The sequence below is a fragment of the Ammospiza caudacuta genome, chromosome 18 (assembly GCF_027887145.1).
Source record: "Ammospiza caudacuta isolate bAmmCau1 chromosome 18, bAmmCau1.pri, whole genome shotgun sequence".
NCBI classification, from domain to species: Eukaryota; Metazoa; Chordata; class Aves; order Passeriformes; family Passerellidae; genus Ammospiza; species Ammospiza caudacuta.
This window is the reverse complement of record NC_080610.1, coordinates 11724072-11749161: the sequence shown is the minus strand read 5'-3', so window position 1 is coordinate 11749161 and position 25090 is coordinate 11724072. Positions and strand designations below refer to the sequence as shown.

Genomic DNA, 25090 nt, shown 5'->3' with positions numbered 1-25090 from the left:
TCTGGGCTGTGGGCAGGGACAGCAGGAGGCAGAGCAGGGACAAGGCCTGGCCTTGATGCTCAGCCCCACAGCACAGGTGGAACTTGATCCACCACGGAGAACAAAACATTCCAAACTTGCTGCTCCCATCAGCTGCTTTTAGAGCTGCAGAATAACCAGTTTTAGCTCCTGCTGGGTGAATGGCCAAAGCCCAGGAATGATTCCCTCTTGCAGCAATCAAGCTGGAGGCCTGCTGGAGAGGAGCCCTGGCACGGAGGGCAGCCAAGAAGAGGACGTGGGCAGTGCAGACCATCAGGAAGTAACTGTCCCAACCATATTGCCCAGCCACAGAACCCCACAATGGTTTGGGTTGGAAGGGACCTCAAAGCCCATCCAGTTCCCCCTCCTGCCTAGGGGACACCTCCCACTGTCCCACATTGCTCCAAGCCCTGTCCAACCTGGCCTGGGGCACTTCCAGGGATCCAGGGGCAGCCACAGCTTCTCTGGGCACCTGTGCCAGGGCCTCACCACCCTCACAAGGAAGGATTTCCTCATAATTTTTCTCATGCCCCTCCATTCTCTTCATCCTCCCTCTCCACTCCCCTAAACCCAGCTCCTGAGCTGATTCCTTCAGAACTCCACAGCGCTGTGGTTTGGCCAACAGAACTAAATATTGTTAATATTTAGAATATTCTAAAGCTTGAGATTTCCATGGCTGACCCTCAGTGTTAACACCAGTGATCCTTAGCCTGTCCCTCCCCTCATTTCCATGGATTTCTGGGGTATTTTCTGTAGGTTCATAAACGGCTTCATCAATCGGAAGAAGCCCCTCTGTGAAGAGAACAGGGACTTTGTGAGGCTTTCACAGTACCACTACCTGATGAAGCTCCGAGACCACCTCCCAAAAAATGTCTTGGACAAGAGCTGGCTCCGGCCTCCCTCCATCCTGGAAGAGGTGAGGGGTTCTGGAGGCTTTGGGAGAGGTGGAGGTGGCCCCTGTTTGGTGGCCATGTGTGTGCACATTCCAGGTGGGAGAAGATGATCTGCTGCTGGCTCATCCTCTGTCCAGAGCCTTTGGAAAACCCCAAGATCTGCTGTATTTGGGTGGGAATGGGTGGAATAGCACAGTGGTCTTTGCAAGAGAAATTATGAAGTTCCCTGCTGGTTTAAGCAATAAAAAGGGAAAATGCGCTGACAGAAGAGTGAACTCACAAGCTCTAATAAAGACAAAATTAATCCCATGGGGTTCTAGGCTTGTGGCACAGACAGAGCTGTTTGTACAACTGCTCTACTTTATTTTTTCCTGATTTTTTTTAATGCAGACATCTGAGATGCTCCAGAAACTCTGCGTGAGGAACCTGGTGAGGAAATACTGCCGAGGGCTCACTGCTGAGAGGAAAGTGCAGGTAACAACCCCAGGAATGAAAATGTGGCAGTTCAAACAGCTGTGACCCCCGAGGATCACCTGGGACACAGGCAGCACCTTCTGATCCTGCTGCTCCAATCAGTCCTTCAGGGATAAGAGCAAACTTCTCATCATAGGACAGCAAGCTCCTGGAGCCAGGTGTTCCTCATGATGGAGAGAGCAGAGAGGTGGAGATTAATTTATGGCATGAAATCTGCTCTCCATATAATTGGAAAAGATCCATAAATACCAAAAATCTGTAGGATTTTCCCAGAATAACCCAAAGCTGCCAGGAGAAAAGCATCACAATTCCAAGATTCCATGTGTGAGCAGCAGGATGCTGTGGAGTGGCAGCGTTTGCATTGTCCCTGCTGGTGTTCCCTGTGGTGGAATTCTGAGGGTCAAGGCTGTTCCTTCTCCCGCCAGCTGCAGCAGAAGGTGGTGACCAGCGCTGTTTTCAGTGGGAAGAAGGAGGGGTACCTGGAGAGCCTCAGCCAGCCCTTCCTGGAGACCCGCCTGAGTGAGTGCAGCAAACCCCTGCGGGCCTCAGCCACGTCCTCCTGGCTCTGTGAATTCCTGCCTGACCAAACAGACTCATTTTCCAAGAGAAATTCCCTCCTGGCAGAGGCAGCATCACCTGCCAGTGGAGTTCCTCCCTGTCACGTCCAGCGACATGGCACCACTGCTGGGTTGTTCTCAAACTGGGATCCATAAACCTGAGCAGAATTCCCTGGGCGCTGGGATGGATTCATCAGGGTCTGAACCAACAGCAGACCCAAAACCAGGCAGAAACTCCCAGTGTGAATTTACTTGTCAGGCAGGAAAAGCCACCAAAATGAGTCTGGGAGCAGCTGGAGGTGACCACCCTCAGTTTGGAAGGGAATATTCCAAGGGGGAAAAGCCAGTTGGGATGAGGACAGCTGAACCAGCTCTCTGGAGTGTGCTGGGAGGTGGGGTGTGTCTGTCTGGGGCTGTGGCTCTGGCACTCACACCCAGTTTCTCTTTCTGGTTTGCTCCTCAGAAGAGAGTGACCTAAACCCCAAAGTGCTGCAGCTCATTCGTGGGGAGAACATCAAGGTAAGGCAAGGTCAGAACTCTTGGAATTATATTCACTGGAATCCTGGAGCTGGTTGCTTAGCCAACTGATGAAGAGCAGCATTTCCTTGAAGAAATGCTCCATGAAGAGCTACCATTTCCTTGCTTTTAAATTTGAGACAGGTCTCAAAATAATTGAAATAATTGAAAACCTAATTAAGAGTTATTTAAGATTCATTTTAATGAAAGCTTAAAAAACATTCCTAGCCCTGTCCAGGAGCAGAGCTGGAGTGTCCCTGCACTTCCCATGGTTATGGCATATAGGGACCCCATCATTCCCAGGATTTTGCCTCCTGGATTTCCCAGTGTAGGGAATCCAGATCCCTGTGAGCTGAGACCTTGCTGACCTGCTCCTTGCTGAGCTGCTTCCAGCCAGGAGAATCCAAGCCCCTGGATCAGGAGCTTGCAGGGGTGGAGATGCTGATTCCAGCTCGTTGTTCTCAGTACGTGACGCCCGTGGTGAAATACGACAGGAACGGGTTCAAGGCGCGCGAGCGGCTCCTGGTGCTCACCCAGAGCTCGGCCTACGTGGTGGAGATGGCCAAGATCAAACAGAAAATCGAGTATTCCACCCTGAAAGGTACCTCTGGGAGTCACTGTCCAAGGCTGGGTGGAATTAGGAGAAACCTGGACTAATAGGACAGGTGGAATGGGATGATCCTAAATGTTCTTCCAGCCCAAATCATTCCGTGATGGTTCTGTGGGTTGTTGTGGGGATTGCGGTCCTGCCAGGCATCCTTTAGGAAGGATGGCATTCTGAATTTTTGTCTTGCAAAGATATTGGAATGATCTGTCCCTCTTTTCCTGGGGGTTGGACAAAGTTTTGAAGGATGATTTTATGAGTAAGAGTTCCTTGAAATGTTTAAACGCAGGAGGACATCACTTTCTGCTGACAGGGAGACAAAATAACCCAAACTTTTCCTACTCTGCTTGTGGCTATTTTTTAATCCTGGCACTGGTGGAACTACAGTTCAGGGGTAGAATGGATCCTTCCCCCTCTTCTGTTACCAAAATCCAAGGCACCAGGGAAAGGTTTGGGGCAAACAGCTCATGCAGGGGTTTAAATCACCACTGTTGGAATTGTGCTATGGACAATGGGTGACATAAAGGGACCTGCAGAAGATATTTTGAAAATTCTGATTAATTAATCAATCAAAGTAGGAGCTTTTTGTGTTTTGCTTTAAGAATGGGAATATTCACTCTTAAGGAAGGACAGAACCCTTCAGGAATGTGATTTCCCCTGTAACCACATGGGGCTGGAGTTATTTCTCCTGGGGGAAGGAGATGAGGGCGGTGTGGAGCTGGGTTTGGTGTTTCCCTCTAATTTTGGGCTTCTTTTGAAGGGATCTCCACCAGTAACCTGAGTGATGGGATCGTGGTCATTCATGTTCCTGAGGACAAGAAGGTAGGAAATGGGGATGGTGGTTCAAGTGAGGGGCTGATGCCTCCAATACCATCCTATAAACTCCTGGAATGACACAATTCCTGGTGTTTATTCAGTGTGTAATCAGCCAGGCCTTTACATCCTTGCTGTCTCAACATTAAAACTTTCACTTGGAATCCCAACCTGCCAGGGAGTGGTGGAGAATGAGAAGATCCCCCCCTGAGCCTCCTTTTCTCCAGGCTGAGCCCCCCCAGTTCCCTCAGCCCTTCCTGGTGTGGCTGATTCTCCATCCCCTTCTCTGGACACATTTCTGCCTTGTTTTAGACCAAAAAAATCCTAAATAATCCCTGGAGTGGGTGTTTGAATTGGTCACTTCTGCCTGGTAGTCATCCCAAAGGAGTTTCTCTGCACCATCAGGTGCTGGGGTGATGCCAGGTGACTTTATCCCTCTTTTTTTTGTTTCCAGGGAGATGTGATCCTGCAGTGTGAGCACATCTTTGAGACAGTGACCAAGCTCTGCATATTGGCCAACAAGCAAAGCGTGGTTAAAGTGGTGAAGGGAAGGTAAGGAGGGCAGGAAGGTGGGTGGGTAGCACTGGGCAGGTTCAATTTTATGGGAATAAAATATTTTTATTCAATTTTTAGGCCTGGACTAGGTCAAGACTGTTGAATCACCCCAGCAGACAGTGCCCAAAGCTGGGCAGGTCTGGGGCAGCAGCATCTCTGTTTTTGTGACTTTCAGAGGCACAGGGAGATGAAATGGGATGCACTGAGAGAAAATGTATTAAAAATCATTCCAATGAGTCCTTGTACCTTGCTAGGGATGCTGCTCTGCTCTGACAGCTGCCCATGCCCCACCTGCCTAAACCCAACCTATTTCTAGGTGATTTTATTTTAAACCCACTTTTTTTTTTTAGTTTTCTGATGTGACCTGGGCGTGAGGTCGTGGCTTTAGTGGTTCCACAGGGGATCCCATTAGCCTCAGGAAAGCCAGCTGGGAAGCTGTGGGTCACATCAGGACAAATCTTCCCTCTCCCACAAGGACAGAGGAGGCCCAAAATGTGATTCCTCCTCCCAGTGGCAGCCCCGAGCTCCTGGCAGGTGGATGCAGCCCATGTCTCCAGCCTCTCTGGGAATTGGAGCTGGCAGGTGAAACCTGCACTTCTGCTCCAGCTTTTCAGCCTGGCCTTTGCATTTCAGCTCTAATTAGATTTGGTGTGCTCAGTGCTTTCCTCCAGGTCAGATCTGCTTAGCTTCCAGTGCTTAATTGCACCAAGAACACTCAAAAGCCTGAGCTGGGCAGCCTTGTTCCATTCATCAACCCCTTGGGCTCGCTGGGATAATGCAATTGTTTAGGAAATTCACCTAAGCTGGAGGCTCTGATCTGCTCCTCTAACGAGATTTGCCCAGGGAACAGAAATAAAGGGGGTTTGGAGTAAAGCCTCTTGTGGGGAGAGCTCTCCAGGGGCTGTGGTGGTGTTCACAGGGGTCCCAGGATGAGGGAAGAGATGAGAATCTCGCCTCCATGTTTCAGAAGGCTGATTTATTATTTTATTATATATATTATATTAAAATGATATATTAAAACTATACTAAAAGAATAGAGAAAGGATTTCATCAGAAGGCTAGCAAAGCAATAGAAAAGGAATGGAATGATAATAAAATCTTATGACTGATCAGACCGTCTGAGACAGCTGGACTGTGATTGGCCATTAATTAAAAACAACCACATGAGACCAATCACACATTCACCTGTTGCATTTCACAGCAGCAGATAATTATTATTTACGTTTCGTTTCTGAGGCCTCTCAGGAGAAAAAAATCCTAAGGAAAGGATTTTTCATTAAATATGTTTGTGACAAGGGCCCTCCTGTGCTTCCAGCCTCCGGTTCCGCGTGGGCTCCGGCAAGGAGGGGACCATGGTGTTCACCGTGGGGCCAGAGCCTCAGGTCTTCAAGGACAAAACTGGACAGCTGACAGTGGTAAGGACTCAGCTGGGCTCAGGGAGGCACCTGGTGCTTCCTCCTTTGGATCTGCACCTGCAGAGAGCACAGCCCCTCCTTCCTGGGAGTGCAGGAGGGACTGAGACCCCTCCCAAAGCAGGAGGTGACCACCCCGTCAGTGTCACCTGCAGGAGGTGATCCAAGACGGGGCTGGGAGCTGCAGCTCCAGGGGTTGTGCAGGAATTGGCCCTGGGGAGGTGACCACCCCGTCAGTGTCACCTGCAGGAGGTGATCCATGACAGGGCTGGGAGCTGCAGCTCCAGGAATTGTGCAGGAATTGGCCCAGGGATGGGGGCAGCAAGGCTGGTTCCTGGTGTGGGCACTCAGAGAATTTAGTCTGACCCAAACTCAATGTGCACCAGCAAAATGAGACCTCATGGGGTGTTTTCAACCTCCCTCAACCAATTTATGCCTGAAATGGGTTGGGAGATGGAGGGAAGGCACTTCTTGTCACCCAAGCAGGTCCTCTGAGGAGCTGACAGCTCCAAGGGAGAATTCCAAGTGGAATTCTCCATCCTGCAGACAAAGGGAATTGCCTTTATGTACCACTGGGCAAATGGAAACTCCACCACCACCTCTCTTCCCAGGCACCTTGAGAATTCCTGATTTAATGGTTCCTTCCTCTTCTCCTCCCAGGTGTCAACCCCAAAAAGGTCTTGATGAGAACCAGTTCCTGTTCCCTTGGCTGGGGACAGAAAGGAGCCTGCAGGATGAGACCAGCCCTCACATCTCCCCTGGAATCTCTGATGCCACAGGGCTGCTATGATTTGAGAGTTTGTTTGCATCTTTTAGGCTCTTTTTTTTATAGCTTAAAACTATTCAAGTATAGATAAATAAAATCCCTGACGTTGCTGTAACGTTCCCAGCAGGAGACGCTCGTTACGTGGTCACAGGGACATTTATCCCCAAAGTTCCAAGGCAAAATTTCCATCTCTGAGAGGTCAGGAAGGATTAGGACAGAAGCCAAAAGGCTTTTCTAGCTGTGCTTTGACTCACTACTCAGGAGCACTGCAGGAAATGCAGAGCAGTATTAACCCAGGTCTAAAACCAACTTTTCCCAAGGCAGAGAGAATCCCAACAGCTGAGCCTCTCCCACAAGGAGGGCTGGGAGGTCAAACTGACATTAATGAGGATGGAGATCTGATATTTCATCCCAAAAATTCCTCCAGCCACACAGCCCATGAGGATATTGAGCCCCCAGCAAGTAATAAAGTGACACGCATGTAAATATGAAATATCTTCTAATTTATTGTGTTATATTAAAAAAAAAAAAAAAAACAAAAGTACATATTGCAAACATCAACCATACACTGAAATCCAGCTGAAGCTTGTTCTGTGCAGAAGTCTAGACAGGTGGGAATGATTGTACAGAACAGGAATTTGCTGTTGTCCATGAAACAATTCCATTTAGACGGAAAGGTTCTACCTATGCTTTGCTCTAGGGTAGGATGGGAGCTTGGAGCCTTGCCCAGGGGCTGCTCAGGGGATCCAAACCTGCCCTGGGGAAGTGCTACAGGGAGAGAGGTGGCAAGGGGACACCAGGGCTGGTCCCTGTCCCCTCCTTGTGCAGCCCCACCCATGACAGGAGCTGGGAGGGGACAAAATCCCTTCCCCAGGGGGACTTTGCTCAGCTGCCCTGGGCTGTGCTGGCACTGCTGGTGCTGGGGGATGGAAGCAGCCAGCTCTGCTCTCCCTGGCACTGGGAGGCAGGGAAGGATAATCTGAAGAGCTGCTCTTGTGCCCAGGACACCTGCCCTGAGCCCCAGGTGCACCTGAGAGCTCAGAGTAAAACCACTTAGAGTAACGAGGCTCAGGGCTGAGAGCATCTGTGCAAGGGCATGACCAGGGTGTGGCCAGAGCAAGGACAGGGACAGCAGGGAAAGGACAGGCCCCAGGACAGCACAGGACAGGCCCCAGGACAGCACAGCTTGGCTGCACCACTCCACACCCCGAGGGTGAGCTCAGGAGTGAGCTCAGACAGAGTCTGCCCACAAACGCAGCAACAAAATCGAAATGGAAACTTTAACTCTCCTGGAGTGACTTTGCTAAACCAACAGCTCTACAAAGCACTGTACAAAGATTAAAAACAGCCCTCCCCTGGTTTTTAAGAACTTAGTTTGCATATCCTGAAAGGGAAAAGCCTGAAGCCAGTTAAGGATCTATTTACAGAGAAGTTAATCACGTAGCTGTGACCTGTCAGGTGCTTGGTACTGGTGCCACTCCTGGGGCTGAGGCTGCTCTGCCCCACAGGACTGGATTTGGTCTGGGGTCTGCAGGTCAGCACAGCCAGGGATGAGTGGAGAGCAGCTCCCAGCTGGAGTGAGCAGGGTTTGCTGCAGGACTGGGGCTGTCCCTGGTCCCCTCTGTGGGACACAGCCTCCACCCCCAAGGGCTGCTGCAGATGCTGAGAAGCCCAGTGACAGCCCAGGAATCACCAGTAAGTGCCAAAGTACACAGTGCTGGAGAAACAGCAGCCCAGGACTTCCCTGCCTCACCCTCAGCTCATCCCAGCCCCGAGAGGAGAGGCACTGGCTCCTTCCCCCTCTGCACTGCTCCAGCCCTAGAGGGTGCTGCCAACAGGTTTAGGTACAACTCAAACTGGAAGCCCTGAGGTGTCAGGACAGAGCTGAAGCTGCTGAACCCCCAGGAGACTGTGGAGCTCTCAGTGAACAATCAGCAGCTGCAGGAGAAAGAGGAGAGGAGACAGGTATAACACCCCACCTGCCACAGCCAGCAGCTGCCTGCAATGTGGAGAAGTCTTTGGTTCCTAGAAAGATGGCCTCAGATTAAATTGGAAATCTTTGAGCTTTACTTGATGATCCAAAACTGTACAGCCACTTCCTGGTGTGTTTCAGCCTCTACCACCGAGCTCTGTGGAACAGAAGAACGTGGCTGGTGCTGCTGCAGCACCTTTGGTGTCACACTGTTCCCATGTCCTCAGCAGCCCTGAGCCAGGAGCACGGATCCTTGGAGCAGGAACACAGAGATGCTGCTGCTCCAGGAGTGTGGCTGTTAAAGCCAGTGCTAAATATTGCAGAGAAAGGGTCAAAAGAAACTCTAGCCCAGGGCAGAGTGCTCTGGTGTCACCCACGGGTGCTGCTGCAGTGCAAGTTTAACACTTCCTACCTCAGGTTTCTCTCCCTCCTAGGACTGGTGACCTGAACTGTCACAGCTGTGGCTCTGCTCAGCCCCATGGAATGACAGCCCACCTCCCACCACTGCTGTCACTTGACTCCACAACAGGCAACAGGAGACAAGGAGGTAGATAAAATATTCATTGAAAGAGAAAAGCACTCGTAGAAAACCACCAGTGCAGTGGCCTTCTCCATGCTCTGCCCTTCCACACACAGCTGCCATGGCTGGGAGGGTTTGGAACAGCCTCAGGGTAAAGTCAAACAGGGAATATCTGCCTCTGGGCCACTGCCTGCTTCTGTTCCCCTCACTCAGAGCAGGAAAATGCTCCTGGATCAGCTCCAGAAGGGAACCAGGGCTGATGCCCCCCACCAGCACCCCCAAAACAGGGGGGATTGAACCTGCTGTGACTCCTGGTACCTGGGAGCTGCTGGAAACCAACCCCCAGCTGAGATCCAGGCTCAGGCAGAAGCTCTAAGCACTGACCAGTACCAACACCACTCCTAGGGAAAGCAACCGTGGACAGTTTGCTCCTGATTCTCCTCCTTTGGGAGGAATTTTAACCTTGAACTGCAGGGATAAAACAGGGATGGGTGTCCCCAGCTCAGTGCTGCAGAAACTCCACTGAACCCTTGGAGGAGCAGATCCTGAGAGCTGTGGGGAACCTGAGGGAGCAGCCCCTGCTCTGAGGGATCCCTCTGCCCCCAGACTCCAGGAATCTCATCAGCCTGTGCCATTTGTTCTCTGGGGAGTCTCTGCAGCAGCCCTGGGTCCAGGTCCCTGCCTTTCCCCCAGCCCAGGAGGGTCAGGGAGTGCCTGGAGGGAAGGAGGGTGGCTGGCTGACCTTTTGTTTGTTGTTTTGCTTTTAAAGTGCAGGATCATTACCAAAAGTCACAGCAAGCCAGTCCTCCTCCTCTCCAGCACAAAACAGCAACGACAAGAGTGCTAAAAATTCTGGGCATTTCTCCAGCTGCTCAACAGGCCCTTCCAGGCTGCCCAGTAACCTCATGGATCCTCGCCCTACAACTACCGCATTTAAATACCCCAAATAACCTAGAGTTTGTTACAAATCCCAATTTACAGACTGTGCTGGACAGGAGTTGCACTGCCTGGTCCTGCTGCAGGGCAGCCCCTTCCCCAGAGCCGAGGGGGTCCCCGGGCTGGCTCACTGGTGCAGGTGGGCCCTGTCGTCGGGGCGCTTGATGTGGATCCTCCGCACGCGCTCGATGCGCTCCCGCTCCTCGTCCTCCTCCAGGTGGTGGGAGCGCCCTGCAGCCCCTCCCGTGGCCTCCAGGAGGGCATTGTCCGGCCCCCTCCCGTCCTGGGACTCGTACAGAAGAATGTTCAGGGTCTCCTCGTAAATTCTGGCTTCTGGGAACTCCACCTGGCAGGGAGGGAAGAGGAGGTCACTGACTGCAGGGGACAGGTTACCTCGGTGTGGGTTCCTGACACTCGGTGTTGCTGTTCCCTAACTGCACCCCAGAGACAGAAATCCTTTCAGGCACAATCCTTTCTATTCCATTTTTTGTTTCCAGCTTTTGAGTCCAACAACAAGTTGGGTTTTTACCAGAACCAGGCAGATCCCTCCTGGGAAAGGGAAGAATGCAGGGAAGGTGTGCAATTGATGGATCCCTCCTTACATGGGGGTGTAGAGCCAGGGAATGGTTTGGGTTGGGAGGGATCATTTAGTCCCATCCCTAGATCATCTACTTGCAACTCCCAAACCCAAATGTAGTTAAATGCACAGGTTTGTCTGAAGATAGAGCTGGACTGAACATTATGGATACCACAACTTATATGGATACCACATGTGTTAAGGAATACCATAGGGCTTATATGGAATATCCCAACTGCCCAGTGCAGGCAGCTCCTGCTGCACCCCCAGTATGAGCCCAGCTCCTAGCCCACTCTCAATGCACTGATTACCCTCCAGAGGTGCTGAGCAATGACAAAGTGCCAGCCTGTTCAGCTGTCACTGTCCCAGTTTCCTGTACCTTGGTCTGCTTCTTCTCAGTGGCATAGACAATGGAGGTGCAGCAGACCTCGGCGATCTTGCGGCCCTGCCCGTAGAAGGACCAGCAGCAGATCTCATCCCCAATGACATCCTTGATGAAGAGCACCCTCCCGTTGAACCTCAGGGACAGCTTGTCAAAGAGCTCAATGTTCTTCAGCATGTTGTCATCAGAGTTGCTGTGGGAATGAAGGCAGCAGCAGGAATTTACAGAGTGCGTGGAAAGAGTGGGAGCAGTGAGCACTGACAGCTCTGAGATCCCAGATTCCTGTGTCACAGAACCCCAGGATGGTTTGGGTTGGAGGGACCTTAAAGCCCATCCAGTGCCACCCTGTGACATGGACAGGGGCACCTTCCACTAGCCCAGGTTGCTCCAAGCCCCATCCAACCTGGCCTTGGACACTTCCAGGGACGGGGCAAAGCAAAGAAATTAATTCTTATTATTTCACTTCAAACCATTCCTGAGCTCAGCACCCTGGATGGGCACTGTTATGTCATGAAACTTATAAGGGAATAAGGGAAAGAGGACAAGGCCCCCAGTTTGATGATTTCACCACTCACTGAGCTCTCTGTGTTCAACTACCACACTGCCATCCATGGGAATGCAGACAGCACTTGGCCAGGAGCCTCTGCCAGCTGCACCTAAGGATTAGAGGAACTCCTCTGGCACAGGCTCAGCCCTCCATGGATGGCAGCAGACTCCCTTCTGACTCCAGTTGGAAAATAATTGGGGAAAAATGGAGTGCCTGCCAACACCAATCTGTCATTGGGTCTGGGGGAAGAAAAAGGAAACTTTTATAGTGGATTTTAGTCTATAAAAAACTTCCAATAATTCCAGCTGAAGTGACTTACCTGGTGTAGGAATATTTGTTGTTGCTTCTGTTATAGAGCAGCTTCACTGCTGGCTGTAAGAAACAAAGCACAGATGAGTTCCAGGGAGCACAGCCTGAGCTGGAACCTCAGCTCAGCCCAAGGCCCCACAGAGAAGCTGCAATAACAAATTCCCAGTGGGATTTCAGTGGTGTTACTGCTGTTGCTGCAAACCTGTGATGCACAGGTTGGCAATGGGATTGCGATCCCTCCTGATCCCTTCTGGGACTGGATCCTCATCCATTCTTATCTTCCCTCTGTCTCATCAGCACTCCCTGCTATGTGCAGGGACACTTTCCACTGTCCCAGGTTGCTCCAAGCCCTGTCCAGCCTGGCCTTGGACACTTCCAGGGATGGGGCAGCCACAGCTACTCTGGGCACCCTGAGCCAGGGCCTCCCCACCCTCACAGGGAAGAATTTTTTCCTGATATCCCATCTAACCCTGCACTCCTTCAGCTTAAAGGCATCACCCTTATCCTGTCACTCCATCCCTTGTCCAGCACTCCAGCTCTCTTGGAGCCCCTTCAGGCACTGGAAGGAGCTCTGAGGTCTCCCCAAAGGTTCTCCTCTCCAGCCTGGACACCCCCAGCTCGCTCCATGGCACATCCCAGTCTCTCTCACCTTGTTGGAGGTTGCAATCAGCTTCTGCTCCTCTTTGGAGGAGGTGATCACCGGGACCTTGCAGAAGGGCTCGTAGGTGTCCTTGTTCTGTGGGAGAAGGACCAAACAGCAGCTGAGTGACAGCAGCTCCCTGGCATAGCCACATTTCCTGGGAATGATCTCTGCTGAGGGGTCAGTGTCCAGTCTGTCTCTGTGGTGTCCCTGGGGAGCTGTGGCTGGCCAGGGACAGCTGAGGTGCCCATTCCTGTGCTCCATCACTGAATGTCCTGTGCCCAGTTAAACAGCAGGGTCTGGAATGGGGCTTCTCTCAGACAGGACATCAGTGACAGTGGCATCAAACCCAAGATGGGAACCTCAGAGCATAACAAAGAACACAACAGGACTCCAGCAGCTCTGGAAAGAAGCTGGTTCTCCTAGATGTGACCAGACTCCAGCAGAGGACAACACGAACAATTCCCATTTCCATCCCAGCCTCCAAAATCCCCAGATAAAGACCAGGAGAAAATCCTGCCCACCCCCAGGTGCCCCTGAGCCCCGTGCCCACCTGCAGGGCTGCCTGGCATTCATCCACCAGCCCCTGCACCAGGTAGTACTTGGCCTCAGCCAGCAGCTCCTCGATCTCGCGGCGGCTCTCCGGGAGCGGCACGGCCCCGTCCCGCAGGTAGTTCAGGATTGTCCCAAAGTGCTTCCCACAGCGGTCAATCAGGATCCAGCCTGGGGACACAGCAAGGCCACAGTGAGGACAAGCTGAGATCAATGTGGCAAAAGGCCTTGGCAGAGCAAACTGGTGAAGGACATGGTGGAACTGGGAGTGGGAGGATGGAATGGGGAATGTGAGCAGAGTGTGGCACAGCTGGAGCTTGGGATTGTGGTGGGAGGAGAATCATGGAATGGTTTGGGTTGGAAGGGAACTTAAAGCCCATCCAGTCCCTGGGAATATATTCATGTGTTCCTGCTGAGGAGTCTGTGAAGGGTGAGTAAAAATAACCCCTGACCCTGCCCTGACCAGAGAGAGGCACTGGGGGTGTTCAAGGCTGATGGAAATCACAGAATGGTCTGGGTGGGAAGAGACCTTAAATCCATGGGCAGGGACACCTTCCACCATCCCAGGCTGCTCCAAACCCCATCCAACCTGGCCTTGGGCACTTCCAGGGATGGGGCAGCCACAGCTTCTCTGGGCACCCTGTGCCAGGGTGCCACCACCCCTCACAGGGAAGAATTTCTCCTCAATATCCCATCTAAACCTGCCTCTGGCAGTGGGAAGCCATTCCCCCTTGGCTTGTCCCTCCATGCCCTTGCCCAAAGTCTCCTCCAGCTCTCCTGGAGCCCCTTTAGGCACTGCAAAGCACTCCAAGGTCTCCCTGGAGCCTTCTCTTCTCCAGAGAAGAAAAGAGCTACAACCAAAGCTGTGGGTGCAGCATCCACACTTCACCTCTCACTGCTGGGATCAGGCTGGACCCTGGAAAAGTCAGGCAGTACCAAGGCTGGAGTTTCCCTGGGTGAACAGATGGCCACTCTCACAGGCTGAGGCTCAGGAATGCAGTGAGGAAACGCTTGTGGGGAAGGAGTCATATTTTGGACAAATAAGGAAAGTAGGTTAAAGCAGCCCCTGTGTGCTCTGCATGAATGGAATTACGAGGAAAAGTCTGAACATTTGGTTCAGTCTGGAGAGGGAACACGGCCCTTTCTGAGGGAAAAGGAGACACTCTGCAGCAGCTCACTCCAGGCTTCCCAGCTCCCTCATTCCTGCTGAACACAGACAACACAAAGTGCTCCAAGTGTGATTTTACAGGCTGGAACAACAAACCAGAGAAAGAAATGATGGAAGAAAGGACTGATCCAGACTAATGGCTAATCCAACTAGAGCAGAAAAAAGCCCATTTGGCAGTGCAGAGTATGGAAAGCAAGAAATCCCATTTTAGTGGGAGATTTAGTGAAAGGTGTCTCTGCCCATGGCAGGGGTGGAACAAGGTGAGCTTTAAAGTCCTCTCCTACCCAAACCATTCTGGGATTCTGTGATAAAGAGGAAGCACAAGCCATGGTAATAAACCATTCCACAAATGCAGCTGCCTCCCAAGCTCACTGGAGCACACAGGAAGGTAAAGGGCAAGCTGAGAGCAGAATTATCATCCCCAAACTCCTCTATGATTCCTCATAGGCTGCAAAAATCTGCTGCAACTTCATGTTTACAGATGGTGAAACTGAAGCAGAGTTGCTCATTTTCATGTGGGGATGAGAAAACACTTCCAGTAGCATTGCAAAATCAGAGCTACCACTAGAAGAGCTTTAAAAACCCTTCTGCTTCCCCCAAGCAGCCCAAAGGAGATGAGTCACAGGGAAGTGACCCTGGTGCCACTCGGCCACAGCAGAGCCAACAAGTGGGCTGGAGTCTTTGGGAGTCATTTCTTAATTGCAGAGCTCCAAAAACATCCTGTGATCCATTTAGGAAGGGACACAGAATCCATGGGCTGTACGGAATCATGGAATGGTTTGGGATGGAAGAGAACTTAAAGTTTATCCAGTTCCAGCCCTGTACCATAGGCAGGGCCACCTTCCACTATCCCAGGCTGCTCCAAGCCCTGGCCTTGGACACTTCCAGGGATGAGGCAGCCCCAGCTTCTCTGGGAATTCCATGCCAGCCTCTCACCACCCTCACAGGGTGGATTTCTTCCCAATATCCCATCTATTCCTGCCCTCTGGCAATTTGAAGCCATCCCCACTTTTCCTGTCACTCCAGGCCCTGCAAATAGTCCTTTCCCTCATTTCTGCCAGCTCCTTCCCTTCTCCAGGCTGAACAATCCCAGCCTTTCCTCCCAGCAGAGCTGCTCCATCCCTCTGACCATGCTGGTGTCTCCTGTGGGCTCTCTCCAGCAGCTCCAGCTCCTCCCTGTGCTGGGCCAGCTCTGCAGGTGGGGTCTCAGAGCCCCCTCCCCTCACTGCCTTTGTCCATGGACACATCACACCCTTAGAAATCCATCTTTGTCTTACAGGAATCCTCAGGGACAGGATCCCAACACTGCAGCTAAAAGCAGATATTTTCCAAGCAAGCCCTGGCAGGTGAAACAGGAGCCTGACACTGGACACTGCCTGAGGCTCCACTCTCTTATCAGCAGCTGGACCAGGAACAGCTTCCCCATCAACAACAGCAGGGAGTCAGGGGAAAAAAGGAGAATTGGAAATAGGTGGATGCACCTGGAAAACTCACATCCTTCTCCCTGCTCATTACCATCCAAGGAAATGTTCCAAATGTGCTGATTTGCTACAGTTCATCAATAATTTCTAAGCTGAAAACAATCATCTGCCACCCAGAGGCAGAGAAGCCCAGCCTGTTCTCTCCAGCCTGAGGAGCAGCAGGTTGGAATTGTTCAGCTGGGATCTGAATCCCAGACACAGAGCAGGACCCAAATTCCAGACTGGTTAAACCCAACTCCTTCCAGTTGCTCCCCAAGCTTGGCTTCTTTCCCTAAGAAACATTTTATTTGGTGCCAGGTTTAGGGTGTGACCAATGAGGAGGATTTTGAAGAATTCCAGATAAAAAGTGTTTCCTTTAGCAGCCCCAGTGCTATTGTCCCAGTTTCCAGGCAAGGGGAGATAAAGCAAGAACTGCTGCAATGGGAGTGTCTGTGTTACAACACACAGGAAGTATCAAATTCCTCTTAAAACACAAACTGGTTCCATGGAACAATCCCACACACACACTGTGGGAGTCACAGCAAAACAAACTTGGGGTTTTACATCCCAAACTGGTATTTTAGTGGGAGAAACTGCAGTTATCCTCAGATTTGGGGTGCAAACAGCACTTGCAGAGCCTCTGAGCCCTGGGAATGGGATGTCCCAACCCTCCTGGGTTCATCTCCCAACCCCATTGGGATCAGGCCAGGGTGAGTTTCCAAAATGAATTTGGAATTTCCAATCCATTTGCAAGCACAGGAAGTCTGGAATTATCAAATTCAGCCCAGCAGCTTCAGGGAGGGACAGGAAGATCCAGCCCAAGTTTAGCAAAGGGAGAATGTTCACAACATTTCCAGTGCTCCAGTGTTCCCAGTCAAGGTGTTCATTCACATTTGACAGATTTTTTCCCAAACTGGACCCAGTGTTGATTCCCACTTGAGTTTTTTCCCAAATTTGACACACAGACTGACTTTATCAATGCAACCTCCATGGTTTGTGTCCAGGATAAGCATCCCAGAGACCCTTTGATCCAAATCACAGAATCCACATTCTTGCTTTATCCTGGCCTGGGATTACACCTGGAACAACACAGCTTTGTTTTCCCCAGCTTAAATATAAAGACTTTTGGCTAAACCAGGAATATTCAGCTAATCAGGCTCTATTTTTACATTTTTTCCCTTCAAATCCACTTTATTTTATCTCAGGAAAGCTTACCATAAACCTCCAAACAGATTGTTTTAAAGCACTCAAAACTCAGTCCATCTTGTACTGTATTTTCTCTATTTTCAGCAAATTCAAACAAAATTTTCTAATAATAATTAACTAATCCCAAGGGAGGTGTTTGAAGCTCCAGGATCAGCTTTGCAGAGGCTGCAGTTAAAGACAAAGGTTCTTAAATATTGTTATGGGTAAAATAACAGAGTGAAAATAAAGCTGAGCTTCCAATTAAAGTCTGACACACCCACAACGTGGGAATGTGGAGATAAAATTTCAAATTTTCTGAAAATCCTGCAACTGGTTCTGTTTTAGGGAAATCAGCTGTCAAGTCCCACAAGAAAATTCTTTCATTTTTAAAAATCAGCTTTTAACTCATTTATACCTATGTTCAGAGCTTGTTTTATATTTTATTTATAAACAAGGAGACAAGAAGAGGGAATGGCATCCTGAGCTTCCAAGAGGACACACAAATCCCAACTCAAAGATTCCTAATCACCATCCCCACCTTTTTCCATGGGTTTCAGAGCTTTAGTGTCAGTGTTCTGAAAGGAAAAGATGCTCCAGGTGTCACCTGGGCCTGACAGGACCTTTGGCACTTCTTAGTGTCCTTCTGCTGTTCAGGAAACCACTCAGGTCATCCTTGTCTCTCGTTCCACATTTTTCCCAGCTGTATAATCATGGAATCATGGAACAACAGCATGGGTTGGGCTGGGAGATTGAAGATTATTTAGGCCTTGAAGATTATTTAGTCCTTGAAGATTATTTAGTTCACTCCTTGCCATGGGCAGGGACACCTCCCACTGTCTCAGGCTGCTCCAAGCCCTGTCCAGCTTGGCCTGGGACATTTCCAGAGATCCAGGGGCAGCCACAGCTGCTTTGGGCACCCTCCAGGGCCTCCCCACCCTCACAGGGAAAGATTTCATCCCAAAATCTAATCCAAATCTATTCTCTTGTCCTGCCACTCCAGAGCAGGACAAGAGAATAGGTTTGGATTAGATATTGGGATGAAATCTTTAAATATTATATAAATATCTTATAAATACATAAATATATTATTATATAAATATCTTATAAATATTCTCTCTGTGGTTCTTGTGGCTCCTTCAAGCACTGGAAGGCCACAATTAGGTCACCTCAAACCTGCCTTTTGTCCAGGCTGAACAATCCCAACCCTCCCTTGCAGGAGAGATCCTCCATCCTTCCAACCCTACAAATAGAAGTTCCTGTGACTTTCCCTGCCCAGGAAAGACATGGAGAGCACCAGGAACATCCTAATCCTCACTTCACCCTACCAACAGAAGTTCCTCTGACCTTCCCACAACCCCTGTGACTTTCCCTGCCCAGAAGGGACGTGGAGGACACCAAGAACACCCCAGTCCTTACCTTCACCCTACAAACAGATGTTCCTCTGACCTTCCCACAACCCCTGTGACTTTCCCAGCCCAGAAAGGACGTGGGAGAGCACCAGGAACACCCCAATCCTCACCTTCACTGTCCGTGAGCACCTCCATGCGCCCGCTGAACATGGCCTTGAGCATGGTGTCCTGCTTGGTCAGGGTCTGCATGGTGGTGTAGTACAGGGCTCCCCCCACGTTCAGCTTCACGTACTTGGAGCTGGGGCTGCTCCCCTTGAAGGACGTCGTGCGCGTCGTGGCCGCCGGCACTGCTGAGCTCACCACGCTCTCTCCCGACATCTCTTCCTGCAAGGAACGCGGTCACCAGCTCGAGAGTGCAATTCCCAGCTCAAGAGTGCAATTCCCAGCTCAAGAGAGCAGTTCCCAGCTCAAGAGTGCAATTCCCAGCTCAAGGGAGCAGTTCCCAGCTCAAGGGAGCAATTCCCAGCTCAAGAGTGCAATTCCCAGCTCAAGAGTGCAATTCCCAGCTCAAGGGAGCAATTCCCAGCTCAAGGGAGCAATTCCCAGCTCAAGGGAGCAATTCCCAGCTCAAGGAAGGACTTTCCAGTTCAAGGAACGACCTCCCAACTCAAGGAAGGACTTCTCAGCTCAAGGAAGGGAGTCCCACTTTAAAAGTGCAATTTCCAGCTCAAGGGAGCACTTCCCAGCTCAAGGAAGGACTCTCCAGGTCAAGCAAGGACTTCCTAGCTCAAGGGAGCAACTCCCAGCTGAAAGGAGCAGTTGCCAACTGAAGGAAAGCACAAGGAAGGACTTCCCAGCTCAAAGGAAGGAGGTCCCACTTCAAGAGTGCAATTTCCAGTTCAAGGAAAGACTTCCCAGCTCAAGGAAAGACTTCCAAGCTCAAGAGTGCAATTTCCAGCTCAAGGGAGCAGCTCCCAGCTCAAGGAAAGACTTTCCAGTTCAGGGAAGGACTCCCCAGCTCAAGGAAAGAGTTCCCAGCTCAAGGAAGGACTTTTCAGTTCAAGGAAGGAATTCCCAGCTCAAGAAAGGAGGTCCCACTTCAAGAGTGCAATTTCCAGTTCAAGGAAGGGCTTCCCAGCTCAAGGGAGCAGCTCCCAGCTCAAGGAACGACTTTCCAGTTCAAGGAAAGACTTCCAAGCTCAAGAGTGCAATTTTCAGCTCAAGGGAGCAGTTCCCAGTTCCCAGTTCAAAGGAGCAGTTCCCAGCTCAAGGAAGGACTTCCCAGCTCAAGAGTGCAATTTCCAGCTCAAGGAAGCAGCTCCCAGCCCAAAGGAGCAGCTCCCAGTTCAAAGGAGCAGTTCCCAGCTCAAGGAAGGACCTCCCAGCTCAAAGGAACAATCCCCACCCTGGCAGGGTGACACCCCCGTTCCCACCGGGTGTTTCACACCTCGGCTCCTCCCCTGGCTCTCCCCGTGAAGTTCTCAAGTGTTTTAAATATTTCTGGAGCTGAAGGACACTCGTGGGCACAGCCCCCGTTTTTTTCCCGGGGAAAAGCCCTGGGAATGCTGAGCTGGGTTTGGCACTGCAAAGCCAATGCTTTCCCACAACAACTGCTTTCATTTCTTACACAACTCCACGGCTTAAAGCTCTTACAATAATCTGGGATGGAATTGGGCAATTCCCAACATACACGAGTGGAACAGATGATTCCTGCGAGTCCCAATGCAGAAATCAACAGATTCCCCAGTGCTAAAATCCAGAATATCCACAGGTTTTCAAGGCTTTTTGCCTCGGAGCAAACAGGGAGAGCACACAGGAGCTTTTCCTGCTCTTCCCTGCCCTCCCAGCCTGCTCAGAGCACCAAAATGCAGCCGGACAGAGCTGGATTCCTGTCACCTCCCTGTCACCGAGGTCACACTGGCACCGGAGGCTCAGCGCCACAAATGCCCCCAGAGCCGATAAATCCTTAATCACTTGGAGCCTCCTTCCCTCAGGATGGGACAGGGTGGGATAATTAACCCCTTCCACCCCTGCTCCTGCAGCTCCCACAGCTCCGGGATGAGCCGAGCCGAAGGATTTTTGTTTTACCACCATGAAACTCCCAAAGGAGCCGGAGAGGGAGCAGGAGGGGCGGGGATGGCCTGGAGGTGATCCCATCATCTCCGGGATGCACCGGCAGCAGCCTCAGCTCCCTCCGGTACCGGAACAGCCCAGGAATGGGCTCGGGGTTCCAGAGGGGATCGATCCCACCATTGAGAGACCCCAAATCGCAGCCCTGCCGTCCCCAAACCACGCAAACCGGACCGTGACCGTGGGTCAGACTCCCTCCGGACCCCTCTCTCCAGCCTCGGGGCTGCCGCTCAACACCCGCACCGCTCTGTGGGGCCGGACCCCCAAATCCTCATCAGGACCCCCGAATCCTCATCCCGACCCCCAAATCCTCATCCCGACCCCCCAAATCCTCATCGGGACCCCCGAATCCTCATCCCGACCCCCCAAATCCTCATCCCGACCCCTCCCCAGGGCAGCGGCCCCCGCACGCACCCCCGGCCAGGACCGCTACCCGCAACCCCCGGCCCCTCCGCCTCTCTGAGCCCCCTCCCATGGCCCAAACCACCCTGAGCCCCCCGACCCTGAGCCCCTTAACCCTCCATGAGAGCCGGAGCCCCCTCAGCTCCCCCTGTCCCGCCGAGGCCCGGAGCCCCTCACTCCCCATTACCCCGTCCCCCAACAGCCTCTCAGCCCTTCAGCCCCTCCTCCCCCGCGAGGCCCGGAGCCCATCCCGGCCCTGCGGGCGCGTCCCCCGGGCCCCGCGCCGCCCTTTCCCCCTCACCATGAACGGACCGAGCCCCTCGGACCGAGCGAGCGGGAGCGCCGGGCGGGGGAACTTCCGCCCCTCGCTTCGCTTCCGGCGCCGCCCGGGTGCGCCCCCAAACCCGTCCGATGGCCCCCCAGGCCGCTGCCGCGCTGCGCTGCCGCCTCGTGGGCTTGGCCCGGTTCGGTTTGCCCCGGCTCGGTTCGACCTTCCCGGTATCACCGGCACGCAGAGCCGGCTGTTCTCCCTGCGCCGAGCCGGTGAGCGGGCCGGCGGAACGGCAGCGGCGGGGCGGGTTGGCGGCCGGACGGGGAGCGCGGACACGGGGGCGAGGAGGGGGCTGCGGCCGCGGCCTGGGCGGTGGAACCGGGACGGACCGGGGGGTTCCGGGGCCGCTCGGCCCGGCCCGCCCGGCCCGGTGTCCGCCGGGACGAGGGTGAGCGCCTGGGGGCTGCGGGGAGGCCGCCGGAGCGGCGGGGCCCGGCGGGGCGAGCCTGGGCCCGGGGAGGCTGCGGTGCGAACGGGGGATGCGGGAGGGATGCGGGCGCTGCCACAGGGGCTGAGGGGGCTCTGGGGCTGCGCCGTGGGCGAGTCCCGGGAGCTGCAGCCCAGCTCGGGGGCTGGGGGTGGCTCTACTCGGGGGTGGCACCTGCTCCGGTCCCCGGCGGCCCGGGTGGCTTTGTCCTTCCGTGCTGTCACACACGGAGTAATCTGTCTCCCACAGCTGCCTGTGCTGGTGACCGCCGCCGAGGCGCGGTGCTGCTCCTCCTCCCACTTACCGTTTTCCTTGCGGGTGCAGAGAGGGGTAAATCGGGTCCAAAGGACTCGGGAGTGCGGAGGGAAAGTCCAAATCCCCCAAATCAGCCGCAGGGAATGTGCTTGTCCATGCAGGAGCTGCCCGAAGCCTGGATGGGGATCATGTGCGTGTGTAAATGAGCCTCACACGCTTCCCTTGAAGAAGTGACCCCTCAGGTGAGCTCTTTGTCACTGTTTATTAAGCTCTGGTTGGCCCTGGGTGTTTTATCTGGTGAGTGGCAATAAGTCAGTGTCCCTTGTGCCCTTTGCCTCCTGTCCCTGGCCGGGGAGTTGTTCTTATCTGTTACCAAGGAAAGAACAGAGGCTGGAGAGGGGAGGTGGAGCACAGTGTCAAAACCACTGCTTTGTTTATTTTTCCACTTAAAACCTCCCAGCCTGCAGCAGGCTGTGGGCTGTGCTGGAAGGATTCCCTGCCAGTGTTTTTGTGTCCCTGCTGCAGCCCCGTGACAATCACTGGGGTGTTTTTTCATCCCACTTTTCCCTCTGCTGTCGGATTCTCCCCTCCCCTGCAGGGAGCTGAGAATTACCTTTCTCTGAGTGTTTTTTCCCCACGCTGCTGTGTTTTCCCAGGTGTTTGCTGTGAGGATCTTTGCTCCCTTTGCCATGTTCAGTGCCAGCCAGTCCTCCAGGGCGCAGTTCCTGGACAAGGCGCGGCAGGCGCGCGAGGAGCGGCGGGAGCTCAAGGAGAGGGAGAGAGCAGCAGTGCAGCTCCAGGCCCTGGTCAGGAGGTTCCTGTGTCGCTGCCACCTGCAGAGGGACATCAGGTGTGTGGCATTTGTGCAGTGGTTTGGCTTGGACGGGTCCTTAAAGCTCATCTCATTCCAAACCCCTCGCTGCTTTTCACTAGCCCAGGTTGCTTCAGCCTGGCCTTGGATATTTCCAGGGGTCAGGCAGCTTCTTCCTCCCTCACAGGGAAGGATTTCTTCCCAATATCCCATCTAACGCTGTGCTGCTTTAATTTGAGTCCATTCCCCTCTTTGCTGTCATTCCAGACCTTTGTGAAAAGTCTTTCTCCATCTTCCTCATGAGCCCCTTCTTTGCTCTGTGATTGCTTTTTTTAACTCCTCGTTTTTCCCTCTTTGCTAGGAGAGAGGTGGATGATTTCTTTGGGACAAATGAATGTGGCTCAAGTAAAAGAAGTGCCCTGTCTGTGTTCAGGATTGCCAGGAAGCTGCTGTTTGTGTTCAATGCCAAGGAGGACAAGGAGGTGAGGACACTGCCCTGACATCCTGCCATGCTTTTGGGGACAGGTTAAATATGTTAAATTCCTTACCCAGTGATCTTGGGGGTTCTTGCACTATATTTTGCCTTCAACAATGTTCTCTCTGACTCCTGGCCCTTCCTGAGGGATTAAAACAGGAGAAGCCTTGAATTTTTCATCAGTGGTTCTGAATTTGGGACATCCTTTAATGGATGTTTTTCCTGGTGACTGTGCCAGCTGCAGGAGCTGTGCCTGGGGATTTTGGCACACCCCAGGTACATTGGGACAGCTCCCAGAGATCTGTGCTGGCACAGGGAAAGCTGTTTGTCCCCCAGCAGCTTTTCTCACCATGCCCAGAACTTGTGGGTTCAGAGTGAAGCCCTGAAATGATGATCATAGGAGGCTGTGAGGGCTGACTGGAAGAAAACCAGCTGGAAAATGGAAAGCTGTGTTCCAATGGCAGCAGCAGTGAGGGATTTTTTTTAATCTCTATCCCATGGAAATCTGTGCTCAAATGCACAGTTTTCTGTAGGTACAGCACCCAAAAAATGCCCCAAAAAAAGGAGCAGCAGTGTGATGTGTGTGCTCCCAGGGAAGGGGCCATCAGAATTCCTGTAGGGAATGTGCTGGGAACATTTGCTGATTTGAGACAGAGAGATCTTCCTCCCTCTGCTGAGCTGTTCTTGTGCTTTTTAACCCTTCCTGTAGTTAGAACTAATCCCACCTTTGGATTTTCCAGAGGTTTGAAAAGCTGTGCCGTTGTATCCTGACCAGCATGGATGTGGAGAACGAGCCCAAGGTCAGCAGGGGGTTTGGTTTGGAGTGGAGAGGGCTTGGTGGTTGTTTTCAGCTCTCTCTGTGGGGATTTATTTTGCTAATGTATAATTTTAAGCTTTCAGAAGCCCTTGAGCACTGTGGAGATTCCACAGGGAAAGTCTGGACAAGTCCTTCAGTATTCCTGGGATATTTTTATTCTGTGCAGCCACGGGAGTTGAAGGACACTTGGTTTCTGGGGTGGGTGATGTGGGAATTTGGGCAGAGGAGCATCTTGGTCCCACTGCTGGGTTCAGTCCCCAAACTCTGCCCAGCAGCAGCACAAACCCTGATCCCTCTGTGCATCCCCCCTTGCTCAGGTGTGGTACGTGTCACTGGCACTCTCCAAGGACCTCACACTCCTCTGGATCAAGCAGATCAAAGACATCCTGTGGTTTTGCTGTGAATTCCTCAAGCAGCTCAAGGTGAGGATTATTCTTGTGTTTTCTCTGCCTGCATTTGGCACAAGGCTCAGTGGATTTGTTAACTCTGCTGTTTGTTATCCCAGCCTGACATCCTGCAGGACTCCAGGCTGGTGAACTTGCACCTCACAATGCTGGTCACCTTCACAGACACTTCTACCTGGAAAATCCTCCGGGGAAAAGGTTGGTGCATCCAAATCTTTAAGATTTGGGACTTGGTGTTAAAATCTGCTGAATGCCCTGGCACAAGTTCCAGAGAAGCTGTGGCTGCTCCATCCCTGGGAATGTCCAAAGCCAGGTTGGAGAGGATTTGGAGCAACTTGGGATAGTGGGAGGTGTCCCTGCCCTTGGCAGAGGCTTGGTATGGGATGATCCTTAACATTCCTTCCAGCCCAAACTGTTCTGGGATCCTGTTTCTGCAGAAAAGCACCAGTTACCACAAAGATTCATTGGTTACCACAAACATTCATTCTGCTCTTGTGGTTGCCCAAAACAAGGATTCCCTTGGGATTAATCTGGTTCCCCTTGGGATTAGGCTGTTTCCCTTAGGACACCAACAGTTGTTACAGCATTTTATAATATGCCAAAAACCTCCACACAAGAAGTGTTCAGAGGATAAGGGAATGTGCTCTTAGCTCTGGGGTTTTGTGGGAAACAGGTGTAGAAAAGGCAGACAGGTAGTGGGAGGAAATGAGACTCAGTACAGTGTGCAATGCTGCCAGAATGATGAGTTTGTGTAGAAGGACAAGGAGTTGGTGCCAGGAGAGCTTGGGCAGTGACAAACCTTCCTGTGGGAGTGACATCAGTGCTTTAACCCA

The 25090-nt window shown here is 52.2% G+C and overlaps 3 protein-coding genes across 4 annotated transcripts in view; 2 read left to right on the top strand and 1 right to left on the bottom strand.

Annotated features, from left to right (window-relative positions):
* The window catches only part of MYO1H (myosin IH), a 44706-nt gene extending 37676 nt beyond the window's left edge, over positions 1-7030 (top strand). Inside the window, 10 exon segments of the mRNA XM_058816493.1 lie at positions 214-298; positions 775-934; positions 1302-1385; positions 1811-1904; positions 2406-2461; positions 2924-3059; positions 3823-3884; positions 4330-4427; positions 5746-5845; positions 6503-7030. Coding sequence (XP_058672476.1) covers positions 214-298; positions 775-934; positions 1302-1385; positions 1811-1904; positions 2406-2461; positions 2924-3059; positions 3823-3884; positions 4330-4427; positions 5746-5845; positions 6503-6526 — 899 coding nt within the window. The 3' untranslated portion in view covers positions 6527-7030.
* Positions 7031-7124: 94 nt separating this feature from the next.
* Positions 7125-22037, bottom strand: KCTD10 (potassium channel tetramerization domain containing 10). 2 transcript variants are annotated; one of them, XM_058816415.1, is made up of 7 exons: positions 21800-22037; positions 18376-18589; positions 13045-13214; positions 12501-12587; positions 11862-11914; positions 10993-11188; positions 7125-10382 (listed from the first exon to the last, which is right to left on the bottom strand). In XM_058816415.1, exons 2-7 carry the CDS (start codon positions 18581-18583, stop codon positions 10164-10166), a joined length of 933 nt encoding a protein of 310 aa, XP_058672398.1. In that variant the 5' UTR covers positions 18584-18589; positions 21800-22037; the 3' UTR covers positions 7125-10163. The 2 variants fall into 2 exon arrangements, with proteins under 2 accessions (XP_058672398.1, XP_058672397.1); XM_058816414.1 differs by lacking the exon at positions 21800-22037 and adding an exon at positions 21039-21089.
* UBE3B (ubiquitin protein ligase E3B) overlaps positions 21154-25090 on the top strand; it is a 21551-nt gene continuing 17614 nt past the window's right edge. Inside the window, exons 1-7 of the mRNA XM_058816413.1 lie at positions 21154-21280; positions 21912-21992; positions 22407-22600; positions 22923-23043; positions 23777-23836; positions 24171-24275; positions 24359-24455. Of these exons, the coding sequence (XP_058672396.1) occupies positions 22440-22600; positions 22923-23043; positions 23777-23836; positions 24171-24275; positions 24359-24455 (544 nt within the window). The 5' untranslated portion in view covers positions 21154-21280; positions 21912-21992; positions 22407-22439. The remainder of the gene's footprint in view (positions 21281-21911; positions 21993-22406; positions 22601-22922; positions 23044-23776; positions 23837-24170; positions 24276-24358; positions 24456-25090) is intronic.

What these genes read in the sequence shown, in the direction of transcription:
- KCTD10 (XM_058816414.1), bottom strand. An exon ending in TGATTGCAACCTCCAACAAG is followed by an intron (nt 11,915 to 12,500) that starts GTGAGAGAGACT and finishes TGTTTCTTACAG; the next exon opens with CCAGCAGTGAAGCTGCTCTA. An exon ending in AACAAATATTCCTACACCAG is followed by an intron (nt 11,189 to 11,861) that starts GTAAGTCACTTC and finishes TCATTCCCACAG; the next exon opens with CAACTCTGATGACAACATGC.